This window comes from Zingiber officinale, chromosome 3A (assembly GCF_018446385.1).
Source record: "Zingiber officinale cultivar Zhangliang chromosome 3A, Zo_v1.1, whole genome shotgun sequence".
Lineage (NCBI taxonomy): Eukaryota > Viridiplantae > Streptophyta > Magnoliopsida > Zingiberales > Zingiberaceae > Zingiber > Zingiber officinale.
The window spans coordinates 14,597,525-14,612,558 of NC_055990.1; the positions used below are offsets into that span (position 1 = coordinate 14,597,525).

The window sequence follows — 15,034 nt, forward strand, 5'->3', positions numbered from 1 at the left end:
ATAAATCTCAAAGGTGATCCCATATAAATGATGTCGCCAAATCTTCAGTGCGAAGATGATAGCTGCCAACTCCAAATCATGAACTGGATAGTTCCTCTCATGATCTTTCAGCTGACGTGAGGCATATGACACCACACGATCGCGCTGCATAAGTACGGCACCCAGTCCCTGATATGATGCATCCGTGAAAAGTACAAATCCATCCATGCCAGAAGGAAGTACTAACACTGGTGCCGTAACTAGTCTCCGTTTGAGCTCCTGGAAGCTCTGCTCACAAGATTCTGTCCAGCTGAACTTCTCTCCCTTCCGGGTCAATCGTGTCAATGGTAAGGCTATGCTGGAAAAGCCCTCAACAAATCTCCGATAATAGCCAGCTAATCCCAAAAAGCTACGAATCTCCTGTACGGTCTTCGGCTGCTCCCAACCAGTGATGGCCTCAATCTTCTGTGGATCAACAGATATACCTCTGCTGGAGACAACATGTCCAAGAAAACCCACCGAAGGTAGCCAAAAGGCGCATTTACTAAACTTCGCATAGAGGTGTTCTCGCCGAAGCGTCTCCAAAACTATGCGAAGATGTCGCATGTGCTCCTCCTCAGATCGGGAATATATCAGAATATCGTCGATGAACACAATGACGAACTGATCTAAGTACTCAAGGAACACTCTGTTCATCAGATCCATAAACACTGCTGGGGCATTGGTAAGCCCAAATGGCATTACCAAGAACTCGTAATGACCATAACGAGTGCGAAATGCTGTCTTCGGAATATCCGCATCTCCAACCCTGAGCTGATGATAGCCTGAGCGCAAATCAATCTTTGAATATACACAGGTATCCTTCAGCTGATCAAATAAATCTTCTATACGTGGCAGTGGATATTTGTTCTTGATAGTAACCGCATTCAACTGTCGGTAATCAATACAAAGTCTCAGTGATCCGTCTTTCTTCTTAACGAAGAGTACTGGTGCTCCCCACGGAGAAACACTAGGACGGATAAATCCTCTGTCCAACAGCTCCTGTAACTGAACCTTCAGCTCCTCTAACTCCTTTGGTGCCATGCGATAAGGGGTCCTGGATACCGGTGCGGTTCCCGGAACCAACTCAATCGTAAACTCGACTTGCCTTTTAGGAGGCAAACCGGGGAGTTCGTCAGGGAACACATCTGGAAATTCTCGGACGATAGCAACATCCGAGAGCTGTGGTAATACATCTGAACCAGCTTTAACCATGGACAACAAATATCCCTGACAACCCTGTGCCAACAATCTCCTCGCTTTGCATTGCTGATATGACTGCTATCCCATCACTTCTGGTTCCAAAGAATACCCAAGACGGTAGACCGGGAGGTCGGAATGTGACTACTCTAGCTCCGCAATCGACTGTGGCATGGTTCATGGCCAACCAATCCATGCCTAATATAATATCAAACTCCACCATCTCTAATACCTGCAGATCCACCGTAATAGTCTGACCATTGAAGTCTAAAGGACAACCTTTGACTTCCAGACTAATACTTAGTACCTCGCCAGATGGTAGAGATACTGTCAGCCCGTGTGTCCGCCGACTAGGCAATCTCCCGATTTTACCCAGAAATACTCGAGATATGAATGAATGGGAACTACCAGTATCTATCAATAAATCTGCAGTAAATGTATAAACTGAAATAATACCTCGAAAAATCGATCCCTCAGCTCGCTGTGCCTCCTCCCGTGTAACAGCATAAACACGACCCACCTCTGAGCTCGGCTGTGGTATCTCCGAAGTGGTCTGTGCTGGCATCGTAGGTGCGAGAACCGACTGCTGATACTGAGACTGAGGCTGCTGCCGATATGCTGAGTAAGGCTGATGCGGATGAAAATCCTGCTGTGCTGGAAATGCCTGATGAGAAGACACTGTGGCAGAATACTGTGTAGTTGCTGGTTCCTGACCCTGCACATGATATATCTGTCCCTGAGAAGACGGTGGTCGCTGCTGACGTGGAGCACCCTGACTCTTCTGTGATCCTTTCTGTGGTCGTGTCTGTGAGGGTTGTCCCCCCTGAGATGTACCCTTAGTAGCCTCCAACTGTGCCTTCAACGTACAATCCCGACTCTCATGCCCTGGTTGTTTGCAATAATAACAAATGGGGTGATCCAAGGGGCAATGAAATTTGGTATGGCTCTTGGAGCCACACTGGTAACATCTGGATCCAGCTCTATCTTTCTTCCAATCATGCTGAGGAGGCCGAGATGTTCCATCAGACGTCCGCCCTGACTTCTGCGGCCGAGAAGAACCTCCCGTGGTAGCCTGTGAACTCTGACCTTTGTTCCCTCTCTTTTGTGACGACTGCTTATCATGGCCTTTCTCCTGATTTACCTGCTGCTGAGTCATCTCGATAAACAGTGCACGATCCAAAACTTCTCGGTAGGAGCTACCTGGAAATCCTGACATCCTGAGCCGAATATATGCTGCTAAACCCTGGGTGAACTGCTGCATCCGGTCATAATCCTGCGCCACCAAATGAGGGCAAAACTCAGCCAATCTGCAGAATTCAGCGTTGTACTCCATCACCGATCGATCACCCTGCTTGAGATTCAGGAATTCCTGGCGTCGAGCTAAACAGAATGTGGCTGGAAAATACTGCCGCTCAAAAGCATCCCGGAACATCGCCCATGTGATGCGCTGTTCCCCAAAGATTGTCTTCTGCATCTCCCACCATGTGACTGCCTGATCCCGGAGATGATACGCAGCCAATTCCACTTTATCTTCATCTGAACAACTCATGTATCCGAAAGTGCTTTCCAAATTCTTCAACCAGCTACGTGCAGCCCAGGGATCTGCTCCGCCCTGGTATAGAGTAACCCTGTCCTTGACGGACTTTGCCAACAATGGTATACGCGCTCTATCCCTCATCCAGTCGGTAGTAGTAGGAGTAGGAAATGCTGATGGTATCCCGGAGGGAATCCCCTGAGGCTGAAATTCCTGGTTTCTACCAGAAGGTATGACTGAAGGGATCTCCTGAGGCTGATGTCCCTGATCTCTAGGAGTCTGATGGGTCTGTCCCCGTCTAACCGTCTCTACATCTGTTGGATCCCTAGAAGAATCTGCCTCCTGAGTTACTGGTTCTGGTTCCTCAGTCTCAATGGGTTGTTTCCGTGGTCGTCCCGGACCACGACGAGAACCGGCAACCGCTCGACCACGTCTCATACCTGGTGTAAACCACTAATAAGTACTACAAACAGTATAAGTTCGTACTTATAAAACTTACAGCCAATTACTTGGAGGTGTTCCGCCGCCGCCTGGTCCCAAATCCCGAAAAGTCACTTCGAGGAATGAAATCACGAAAAATCCAAAACGTATGAATCTGACATCGTAAACCTGTAGCTCTGATACCAATAAATTGTCGCGCCCCGAGAGTAAGGTTGTCCGACGAAAATCGGACAGGACCTCCCCTGTAGCAGTGACAAATAGAACCGGTATACAACACCACAGAATATACATATACAAATATATCACAACCACGCAGATAATATGCAGCCCACACGGCTGTAAAGTCAAACACAGCGGAAAACAAGATCAACAAAGATAAGATAACAAAAACTCACCGCGGGCCGGCCCGGCTTGACTCATCGGCAAAACAACCAAATACAAATAACAAGTCCACAGCTCAATTATTACAATGCTAAATTCAAGGGTTTGACTCACAATAAAAGGAAAACCAAAACCGTAAAACCATCCTCAGAAGTGACATGGGACCGGCAGTCGGGATCCTCCTCCAAGCGTACTAGCATCGCTATCAGCTACCTGGTGAAATTACCAATGCGAGTGGTGAGTATAAAACTCAGCGGGTAAAAGGATAGACAGTGCATGAGTATAGTAAAGAACAGGAATACAAAAGGATACAGTCTCGGAAAGATAAATAGCAGATACTACTAAGTAAACAAAGTATATTTCCATACCTGAAACCATATCCTAGGCTAACAGTGTAAGGTCTGAGGAAAACATAAACTTCTAGAGTACTACCCATAATCACCCAGATCACATGTAAGGTATACTGTAAAAGAAAACAGTGTCCAAGCATACATAGCAAATATATGTGGTATCAGAACAGCATAAGTAGACATATAACAGCAGAAGCAGGTATAATAGAAACGACGTATGCACGGATGGTCACCCCGCCCACCTCTCTGCACCACGACCCCTGTATGGTCGAGAGACCGGATCGATGACAACTGTACAACACTCCAACCGCCAATACTCTCGAGTGACCGAGCGGACAGTTTGCATAGTAGCTAAATAGCTACATAGCAATAGGGTCCCTGCGGCTCACAACTCCAGCCGCCACTACCCATGAGTGACCGAGTGCAGCGCGACAGGATATGCGGCACGCTCCAGCCGCCACTACCCATGAGTGGCCGAGCGTGCGGCTTTGGCTAATGACTGTCTCAACCACAAGGGAGCCAAGGTCATCGGCGATGCATGCATGACATGGTGCGAATAATGCAACAGTCATCATATATACAAAAAATCAGGTATGCTACATGAATCTGCATGCTCAATACTAAGCATAAATAAACAGTAGTCAAACAGGTAAACATGACATATAGTATCTGCTAGTTATCAAGAATAACAACGGAAGACTGTATAGATACGGAAATGAGCATCTCGAAGATTGAGTGGATAAAGTATCAAGCACAAGAAATAAAATGAGTGGAGTCAAGATAAACTCTACTTTATCTGGGCTACTCATGCACCAAGAACAACAACTAGAGAAATAAGTAAAAGTACCCGCCTCTAAGTGTAGGCTGAATCCAACGCCAATCTCGTCGCGACACTCGTCCCGATCAAAGTCCTGTGTCAACGTATCAATTTTAATTGAATACATATGGAACTAGAATAACTAAACTAGTGCATAAGGCATGCGAATTTAATCTAAGTTCCAGTCATAATCCAAACGAAACCGCACTGATTTGCACAACCTAAACCAAAACCCTAGTTTATGTCTTCAGATCAAACAATTCCCAACCGAAACTATGTCAACTAGAATTCCCAAAACATGCATTTAACTTCTAATCACTACCGAGCAATTATAGTCAATTCTACAACATGTTTCTATATTCCAAGATCTTACCTTAGAGCATTAATTCCTTCTGTTAACCCCCTGTTCGTCAGTGAAACTGCTGACAAATTGCTCACCAGTGGACTATACTACCACAGATCGCCCAACCAAGTTCTTACAGAGCTATTGATTCCCGGAGGAAAACCATCTGCTGGAATTGTGATCGAGCCCTTCCCAGCAAGCCACTGCCACCACAATATCTCAATCCATACAATCCTAGATCAACAGGTTACACATCTGGAACAATAGAGACATTACCTACTGTTTTCGGAGTGAAGAGCAACTGCTGGAATTGTGATCGAGCCCTTCACAGCAAGCCGCTGCCACAACCAACCCACAATCCATTCATCCTCTCATTTGGTAACAAAACACAGCTTCTATAGCTTACATCAAAACCCTAATCGACAATCCTTACCTCCAATACCTCAGTGACAGCTTCCCCCACCAGCGGCGAGGCGAAATCCGACGAAATCAGCTTGGCGTTAGGGCTAGGGAACATCGTGACCACTGTTGGGAACGCACCCTCAGCTAAGATCGAGCTCAGGGTTCCGGCGATCCGACCTCAGCGTCTCCGATCTTCAGCTCAGCTCCTCATGCCCGACGGTCCTCGCAAGAGGCAGCAAACTGAAGAGAGGAAAGGGTAGAGAACCGGAGTAGAGGGCTGGAGGCTTCGACGAGGCTTCGCGGAGCTCTGCGACGCCGTGAGCTCGGGTGCGAAGTGCCGTCGCGGCGCTGGGTCGGAGGAAATCGTAGAAGGGGCGAACAGGAGGAGGAAACGACGTTTTTAGGGCTTGGCACTGTAGCTTCTTAAACGGTAGGGTTATAAAGGTAGGGTTTCATTAATCTAGGTTATTACTCCTTAATCGGAAATTTTCATAACCACTTTATGTTTAAAAATTTATCCCCTTAAACTCCTCCATATAACCTCCAAATAATTCCAGAAAAATACCTAAAAATTCCCATAAATCATTATGGGTTATTTTATTTTGCCGTATCTCACACACTTAGTTATTTAAAGTGAGGAATTTTGCCTATGCTAGTCTACCTAACATGCATACTAACAAGCACACACAACACAGCATAAAAAGCAATAAATAGAAAAACTAATTTTCAACTATTATGGCTTTTATCTATTGCTGTCCTCCGTATGTCGCTAACCCTAGCTGCTGCCATCTTTGGCCACCGCCACCGGGTCTAGTTGTCGCATCCATCTTGCTCCTTGTTCCGCTACGCCTCTGGTCCTCAAAAAGTTCCACACCTTGCAAGATTCGATCTGCGACATAAATAGAATTTTACATTTTTCGATCCTATATTCCTCGAAGGAATGTACATGTAAACTAGATCGAACATAAAATAAAATTTACATCCATCGATCCTATATTCCATAAAAGGAATGTACATGTAACTAGATCAAAAATAAAATCCTAATAAAACTAAATACATCTCCTGCTGTATTTTATAATACAATCATGCACACACAATAAAATGCCCTTGACATGTCCAAGGGTCCAATCACACACATAATAACTAAAATTCATAATAGTTGGAGCCTGCAACCAAAGAGTTAGCACATCCTACTATTATCCTGCCTAAATTATGTATGACATGTGCATAATTATCCTAAATACCAAATACACAAAGGCAAACCCTAGCTTTGATACCAATTGTTGGTTGCTACTCGGAAAACCTAGAGGTTCCACTGTACAAAAATTTGTACAAAGATCTGAACCTTTTCCTAGCTACCATGTGTTCTTTTAAATTAAATTTTGGATCGCCTGCGGAACTTAACACGTTTGATCCAAAACTTAATCTATTTGTTCTTTTACGTTTTGACTTGGATCTCCTGCGGAACTTAACACGTTTGATCCAAATCACCTAAGTTATTAATTCCATTAAATATTAATTTCCATAATTGGTTTTCAGTACTGACGTGGCGAGGTACATGGCCTTCTTGGATATGGGAGCTGTAACATCCCAAATTTCACTATTTGGAGTCCCAAAAGACCTTATTAAAATATAGAAATGCTTTAGAAAAATTCTAGAGATTTTTAGAAATTTTTAGAGTATTTTTATGGAATTTTTGGAGGTCGTTTGGTATTTTTACCAAAAGAAAGAAGTTGTGACAAAAAAATGTTGAAGCAAGATTTTGAACCCAAGACCTCGGGATTGACCCGAGTCTTAACCAAACCCAACCAACCAACTGGTCCAGCGATCGTTTCTTATTAAGAGAAGGAGAAAATTTTATTTAAGTAATAATTAATCGGAAAACAGAATAGGAAATAAATAAAAAGGAAAATGGTTGTAGCCAGGATTCGAACCCACGAGTTGGGCCTTAAGCAAAATGCAGCCCGCCAACTGAGCTAAGCAAGTTTTGTTAAGCATATATGGAACAAATGGTATTTAAAGAATAGTTGGTAATAGAAAATAATTAAAAGGGAAAAAGGGTTTTCGGCAGGACTCGAACCCGAGACCTTCGGGAATTTATCTTTTCAGCGGACCAAGCGCGCCAGCTGGTATTTCGTAAACAAATTTATAAGGAATTGGTATTAAGTCATAACTTAATTAGAAAATGCCTAAGTTATAAGAAGAGATTATTTTCCTACCCCGTGACCTAACTTTCCCTTCTTCTCTCCTCGCGTCTCTCTTCTGCGCGCGACGGCCGTGCTCGAGCGGAAGGCAAGGAAGGCTAGGGCTTCACTCCGGCGGCCGATTGAGGGAGTTTTCCGAGAACTCTCCACCTCCTCACGATCCTTTCGTCGAGGAGAGCTTGTAGGCACGAAGAGGAGCCGGATTGTCGAGTTTTCCGCGAGCCCTAGAAGCGTTAGAAGCCTTCTTCTCGGCTGTAAGTCCAAGAACGCTAGGTAAGTTGCTACTCACCTGCAGTAGGATAGCTCCGATTGCTTCTTTCCTTTTTTCCGAAAGCTTTGGGATAAATTGTAGGTGGTTTGTGCTTTTGATCGGATTCTATGCTACATAGTTGCATCTGTGCCGACCACTAGAGAACCTAGTTTTTAAGCATATAGTAATTTCTGTAATAACCTTGAAACTAAGAATTGAGACAGACAAGGTTATGTGAGTTGCTAATAGGTTTCAAGCAATGGCAATATGGTGGACCATCTGCCGTGAGTTTTGATGTAATTCTTGTGATATGTTCGTTAATTCATTATGCATTATTTAAGCTCCTGATAGTTTAATTCTTGTGTTATGATTATTAATTCATCATGCCCGATTTAGGCTCTTGATATTCTAGTGCTAAGCATGTGTAACGACCCAATTTTCCCTATTTCAGGTTCTAAAAGTCCATAAAAATATTTGGAAATACTTATAAAATATTCTAGAGATTTTTAGGAATTTTTAGAGTATTTTTACGTAATTTTTGGAGGTCGTTTAGTAGGGTTACAAAAAGAAAGAAGTTTTAAAAAAAAATGTTGAAGGTGAGATTCGAACCCACGATCTCGGGTCGGACTGACCCAAGCAAAACCGGCCCAACCAGCTGAGCTACACGGTTTTTGTTAATCATATATGGAGCGATATATATTTAACTAGTAGTTAGGAACAGTAAATAAATTGGAAATAAAAGGGGCGCGGCTGAGAATCGAAGCCCAGACCTCTGGCTTCGAGCAAAGCCCAACGGACCAACTGGACTAGCGATCGTTGCTAATTAAATAGGCAGCGGCAAATATATAAGCTATAGTTGGAACCAAAAATAACTCTAGTTATAAGGAGAGGATTTAGGTTTCCCGAAACCTAATTTCTTTCTCACCTCTTCTCACGCGGCGTCGGCGATTCCTCTCGGGCAGAAACGAAGCCGCGGCTAGGGCTTCGTCTCCGGCGGCCGGCGAGCACTTTTCTCTAAGAGCTCTTCACACCGTTGAGATCCTCTTGTCGAGGAGAGGTTGTGGGCACGAGGAGGAGCCGAAAGTCGAGCTACCGAAACCCTAGAACCTCTCTTTCTCGGTTGTAAGTCCAAGAAAATGAAGGTGAGTTGCTACTCACCTGCAGTAGGATAGCTCCGAGGTTTATTTCTTGTTAATTTCTTTGTTTCCGAAGTTTTGCTTCCGGTTGAAGTTGCTGCCGAGAATCTCAAAGAAAGGAGATTGATTTGTTTGTTTAGCATGTGGTTTGGTTTCTTCAGGCTTTGTAGTTAGGAATTCGGATTCCTTTTTGATGTAGATCTTCCTGTTGGGATCATAATGGGCATGTTTAGTTCATGTGGAGTTTTACAGATTTCTTGAGATTTTTACTACTAGGAAAGGAACATGAGATAGTATAGATTTATCTTTTCTTTAGCATCTAGTTTGGTTATGGTTTGTAGCCATGCTCTATAAAAGTTTTGGGAGTAGTTAACATAAGTAGGTAATAATGAATTAGTTTGTTTCATGCTCTGCTTGGGTTAATAATACCATGTGCTATAGATGCCATGCTTAAACTTTTCTTTAGTTTAGTTTGGAACAGATTTAATAGGATCATTAACCTCACTTTTAGTTCTCCTAGTAGCAGATATAAAGTCATGTGGTTCTTCCTTCTAAAGTTAATTCTAATTCAGTAGGAAAGGAATAAGAACAGCCGGTATCTTAGCAATCTAGTTTTGACCAAGTTGTAACAGGCTTAAAGGTTACGATTTTCTTATAAAAGTGTAGCTGTGAATAAGTTTTATATTAGCATTGTTTTAGTTTTACAGTCAGTTTAAATTGGTTGTGTAGCCTTGCAAATCTTGGGTTGTAGTTTTAAGTCATTGTTTGAGTAAGGTAGTTCAAATTCCAGAATTTACTTATGTCAAATTGGAGCATGAAGTTTAGATATGCAGATTCATGTTTTTTTTCTTTGGTTAAGTTTTTCAAGTTTAGAGTTGTTTAAGCATATCAGATTTAGAATCTGTTTAAACATTTTCGTTTTGTAGAAGCATTCCTTTATTGGAAATATTAATAAGCATTGTAGAATTTTGTAACATTCACAGTGTAGATTTGTATTAGTCTTATATGCAGATTTTCTAGTTTTCATTTGCTATTATTGAGCATGTGCAGTTTTTAATTGCTATGAGTTGAGCATGATCAGTTTTCTTTATTACTAGATACACATGAGCAGTTTCTTTAGTTTTTATTTGTTATTTTAATAAGCATGAACAACCATGTATTCTAGTGGGAAAATAAGAGTTTTATCAAATTCTTTTAGAAGCATTAACAAGTAAAAAGAAAGAAAAAGAAAAGAAAGAAAAGGCCAAGGCCTTAAGTAAATCCCAAAGTCAAGATTTTAGGGATTTTAACACACAAGGTGCTTATTAATATGCCAAGGCATTTAAAGAAGTAAATAAGATAATAAGTATTTTACTTTTAAAGGGCATGTACCGGACACAAGGTCCAAGGGATGGGCTCCAAGTTGCCCCTAGGCACAAGGCCTAGAAGTATCTTAGTAGTTTCGGGATTAGCTACCTCGATTCTTATTAAGAATGCGCGCAGAGTGGTACAATGCCGGGCCCAAGAGAAGTTGATTATTATTTTCAAGTATTAGAGTATAAATTTTAAACAAGTGAAATAAAAGAATAAGATTAGAGTAAAAGAAGTAAGTTTCACTTTGTTTTAAAGATCAGCAAGTTTAGCTTTCTTTTATACTAGCAGCTTTTACATGTTTAGTTTCTTACATGTTATTTATTTGCTAGTTGATGAGCATGTTTTGCTTTATATGTTAGCATTCCAGTTAGTTTGCTTTCTTTATTAGTTTATGAGCATGAGTAGTTATACATGTTATCTTTTCTGTTAGTTGATTTCTTTGCTATTTATGAGCATGAGTAGCTTTACATATTAGCATTCAGTTTTAGCATGTTTTTATTTGTATACATGCATATCGAGTTTTTGTGAGTTAGATAGCGCTCACTAAGCTTTATGCTTATAGACTGCACTTTCTCCTACTGCAGATAAAGAAAAAGGAAAGCTAATATGAAGGAAGGCGACAAGGAGATGCAAGAGGGGTGTGTGATGTCTGCACTATGGAAGTCCTAGGGATCCTTGCGAATAAAATAAATTATGATTTGTTCTTTGAGTTAATTAAGTCTTTATGTGTTAAGGAAATTTGATAACTGTTTATAAGGACACTTGATACTGTGTTTGCTATTCAGTTGTGAGTATGGATTAGTTTTCCTTTATTGTTGCTGAGTTAGAATTATTATACTGCGTGGTTGATTGTTATGTGTTCCAGCCGCTTGTGGCTGAGTATATATACTGCATGTATTGTTGAATATGGTCACCGGTACAGGGGAAACTCTGTCGAAATTTTTCGATAGGGTTTCCATGTGGTTTTTAATCACACCGGTTAAGTAGAGTTAGTAGTTAAGTAACGGTCATCCTTAGAGAGTAGTAGTAGTAAGAAGGGTGGTCGTTACAGCATGAATTGTAAATAGGAAGGATACTGTGAATCTGTATGGTTATAGAGTAAATGCCATGTGCTTTCAATCCAAGCATGAAGTAGATGGGTTATGATATTTATGTGACTAATTGGATGGGCATGAACATATGTGGTGATGGGTTTTAAGCTTTAATGTGATCTGGCCATCATTCAAGTTCATTGAAGTGTAGAACACTTATATGAAAAGCTACAACAAGCATTTAGTTTTTTTTCTTTAAATAAGGTTTAAGTTTCAATCTTGTTCCATGTATCAATTAGCAAGTAGAACAATAAGTCATAATAGTATTAATCACAGTTAGTTAACATAAAGTGTTTGTAAACTTCATAAAGATGCTGACCATCATAGTCAATAAAAGAATGTGGAAGAGGTTAGATAGGGACTTAATGATTTTGGTGATGTGTTCAAGATTGCTAGTGCAAGTTTTGTTGGGGATAAGTATACCTGGATAAATAAAAGAATGTGGAAGAGGTTAGATAGGGTTTTAATGTTTCCCTCTTAGAATGAAAAGGATTTAGAAGAATGCTATGTTTGGAGTCTTCATCTTTTTGTCCAGCAACTAGGTTGTTAGGTATTGTGACAAGACGAAAGATGATTTGAATTGATGTAATGAATTTAACAGGTGGGAAGTATGTGAGTAATTTAGATATGCTACTTTCATTCGAGTATACAGATTTGAGGATTCTTTAATCTGAGCATGAGGTTTAGATAATTTGCTTATGTTAAATCTGAGCATGAGGTTTAGATAATTTGCTTATGTTAAATCTGAGCTTGAGGTTTAGATGTGCTACTTCCATTCAAGTATATGGATTTGAGGTTCTTTATTCTAACATGAGGTTAGCTTAGTCTAAAGGTGAGAAGCATGTGAGTGATTTAGTTATGCAAGTAATAAGTTCAGAATAGAAGTTTAGTTTAGAAGATGAGGAAAGAGATTTACATGTTGATCTATGCAGATTTTATAAAGTATCAACATGCAGATTTTAGTTAAGCTTAAGATGCAGATTTTTGATAAGCTTAGTATGCAGATTTTTATTAAGCTAGTATGCAGATTTCTGTTAAGCTATTATGCAGATTTTTATTAAGCTAATATGCAGATTTTCTGTTAAGCATTAGTGCAGATTTTTGATAAGTATTGTATGTGCAGATTTCTTTTGTATTCTATGCATGATTATGTGTTACATAGTTAGTTTCATTCATAGATGCATACGAAAGATACCCTAACAATATTTTGGGTTAAAGAAAAGTATAAGAAAGATAAAGAAAAGTATAAGAAAGATAAAGAAAAGAAAGAAAAGGTCAAGGCCTTAAGTAGATCCCAAAGTCGAGACTTTAGGGATTTTGGCACACAAGGTGTCTATTAAAATGCCAAGACATTTAAAGAAGAAGTAAATAAGATAATAACTATTTTACTTTTATCAATGGCACTGTGCTGGACTCTCAGTTGTCCTTGGGTTGGGCTCCCATAGTCGTCCCTAGGTTTAGATAACCTAGTAGTAAAGGCTCGGCCGACGGTCGACGGTCGACGACCATAGGGTCGCCAAATGCGCCGCCAAATGGGTCGGGTCGTTACAAAAGTAAAAGCACAGTTGCCGGGCCCAAGAGAAGTTGATTATTATTTTAAAGTATTATAAGTATAAGTTTTTGAACAAGTAAAACGAGTTTTACATAAACATAAGGTATTCAAGATTAAGTTAGAACAAATGAAATAAAGTTTCATATAGTTCTATAAATCAGTAAGTTTAGTTCTTTATTCTATCATGTTTATCTAGTGGATGAGTAGTTTTCATGTTTACCTATTAGATGAGTAGCATGATTAGCCATTAGAATTACATGAGTAGATTCCTTAGCTTTTCCTTGCTATTAGTTTGACAGGAGCAGTTATGTCTATGCTTTATTTCTTTTAGAGCATATAGTTTCTAGTTCTTTTCGTATACATGCACATTCGTGATTTTGTGAGTTAGATAGCGCTTACTAAGAAAATTTTGCTTATAGACTACACTTCCTCTTACTGCAGATACAGGAAAGGAAAAGATATAGAAAGGGAGGCGACAAGGAGGTGTTCGAAGGATGTGTGATGCCAGGACTATGGAAGCCTTGGGACTTAGTTTAAGAATTTATTAAGATTGTCATTTATTAAGAATGTATTAGATGAGTCATTTAGTCTTCCGCTGTTAGTTAATTGTATGTTTTTATTTTGTTTCCGCTATTCATTACTTGCATGATTTGATTTCATTAAACTGCGTGGTGATGTTATTCCTTTTGTGTGTTTGATATGTGTTCCAGCCGCCTGTGGCTGTGTATATTATGTTATGTATGTCAGTTTAAGGTCACCGATACAGGGGAGATTCTGTCGAAATTTTTTGGTAGGGTTTCCATATGATTTTTAATCATACCGGTTAAGTAGAGTTAGTAGTCAAGTAACGGTCACTCTTAGGTAGTAGTAGAGTATCAAGAAGGGTGGTCGTTACAGGAGCAACCATCACCGACTAGACAAAACCTTTTATGGAAAGCTAATATTTAATTTCCTAAAATAACTTTAGGTTAACCGAAAAGAACAATCAAATCACAAGGAAAAGAAAACTTAAGAACACTACATCGAAAATAAATTTGAAATACTAAAATCGAAAGCCTCTTGTATTTGGTATTATTTCCAAAAATAACTAGCATGATGCGGAAAGGAAAAATACTAGTTATACCTTTTAGAAAGACCTCTTGAACTTCTACCGTATTCCTCTTCTAACCTCGGACGTTGTGTGGGCAACGATCTTCCGAGATGAGAACCACCAAGCACCTTCTTCTTCCTTGTAAGTTTTGGCCATCAAAAACTTCTCCTAGGATGAAGAGGTTCGGTCACCACCACCATGCTCCAAGGGATGCTAGAGACGAGGCTTGCTTTCTCTCCTTCTCCTTCCTTGATCCGGCCATAAACAAAAGCTACACCAAGAGATAAGTTTTGGCCAACAAGAGGAGAGGAGAGAAATAGGGCCGGCCACCACCACCATGCTCCAAGGGATGAAAGCTTTCTCTCCTTCTTCTTCTTCTTCTCCAAGTAGTATCCGGCCAACACAAAAGCTCCAAGCAAGGAAGGGTTTCGGCCACCACAAAGTGGAAGAGAGGGAGAGAGGATGGCCGGCCACAACACCAAGGAAAAAGAGGGAGAGAATAATAGAGGTTGTCTCTCATGAAGGCACCCCAACCCCCTCTTTTATATTCCTTAGCTTTGGTAAATAAGGAAATTTAATTACAATAAAATTTCCTTAACTTTCCATGACATGAATTAATTAAGAAAAAATAAACAAAATTTCCTAAATCATCATGTCATGGCTGGCCACATCAATAAGAGCAAATAAGGAAATTTTTCGCTAGAAAAATTAAACTTTCCTTATTTTCTTTTGGAAAAATTTTAAAATAAAATTTTTCCATAATAATCCCTTCATGGTTGATCAAAAGAAAATTTCCATAATTTTAATTTTTATCATGTGGATAATTTTCAATGAACAAAATTAAAACATCTTTCCAATCTACAAATAAGGAA

The 15,034-nt window shown here is 40.3% G+C and overlaps 1 protein-coding gene across 1 annotated transcript; it reads right to left on the reverse strand.

Moving 5' to 3' along the window:
• Window positions 1–271: 271 nt before the first annotated feature.
• LOC122050203 lies at window positions 272–5,601 on the reverse strand. Its single transcript, XM_042611131.1, has 7 exons — window positions 5,518–5,601; window positions 5,361–5,422; window positions 5,222–5,318; window positions 3,252–3,282; window positions 1,451–3,192; window positions 406–1,296; window positions 272–337 (listed from the first exon to the last, which is right to left on the reverse strand). Exons 1-7 carry the CDS (start codon window positions 5,599–5,601, stop codon window positions 272–274), a joined length of 2,973 nt encoding a protein of 990 aa, XP_042467065.1.
• Window positions 5,602–15,034: the final 9,433 nt, after the last annotated feature.

What these genes read in the sequence shown, in the direction of transcription:
- LOC122050203 (XM_042611131.1), bottom strand. Translation starts at nt 5,601, where the DNA reads ATGTTCCCTAGCCCTAACGCCAAGCTGATTTCGTCGGATTTCGCCTCG. An exon ending in CTCCGGGAATCAATAGCTCT is followed by an intron (nt 3,283 to 5,221) that starts GTAAGAACTTGG and finishes ATTTGGGACCAG; the next exon opens with GCGGCGGCGGAACACCTCCA. An exon ending in GTTGGGAGCAGCCGAAGACC is followed by an intron (nt 338 to 405) that starts GTACAGGAGATT and finishes GGGCTTTTCCAG; the next exon opens with CATAGCCTTACCATTGACAC.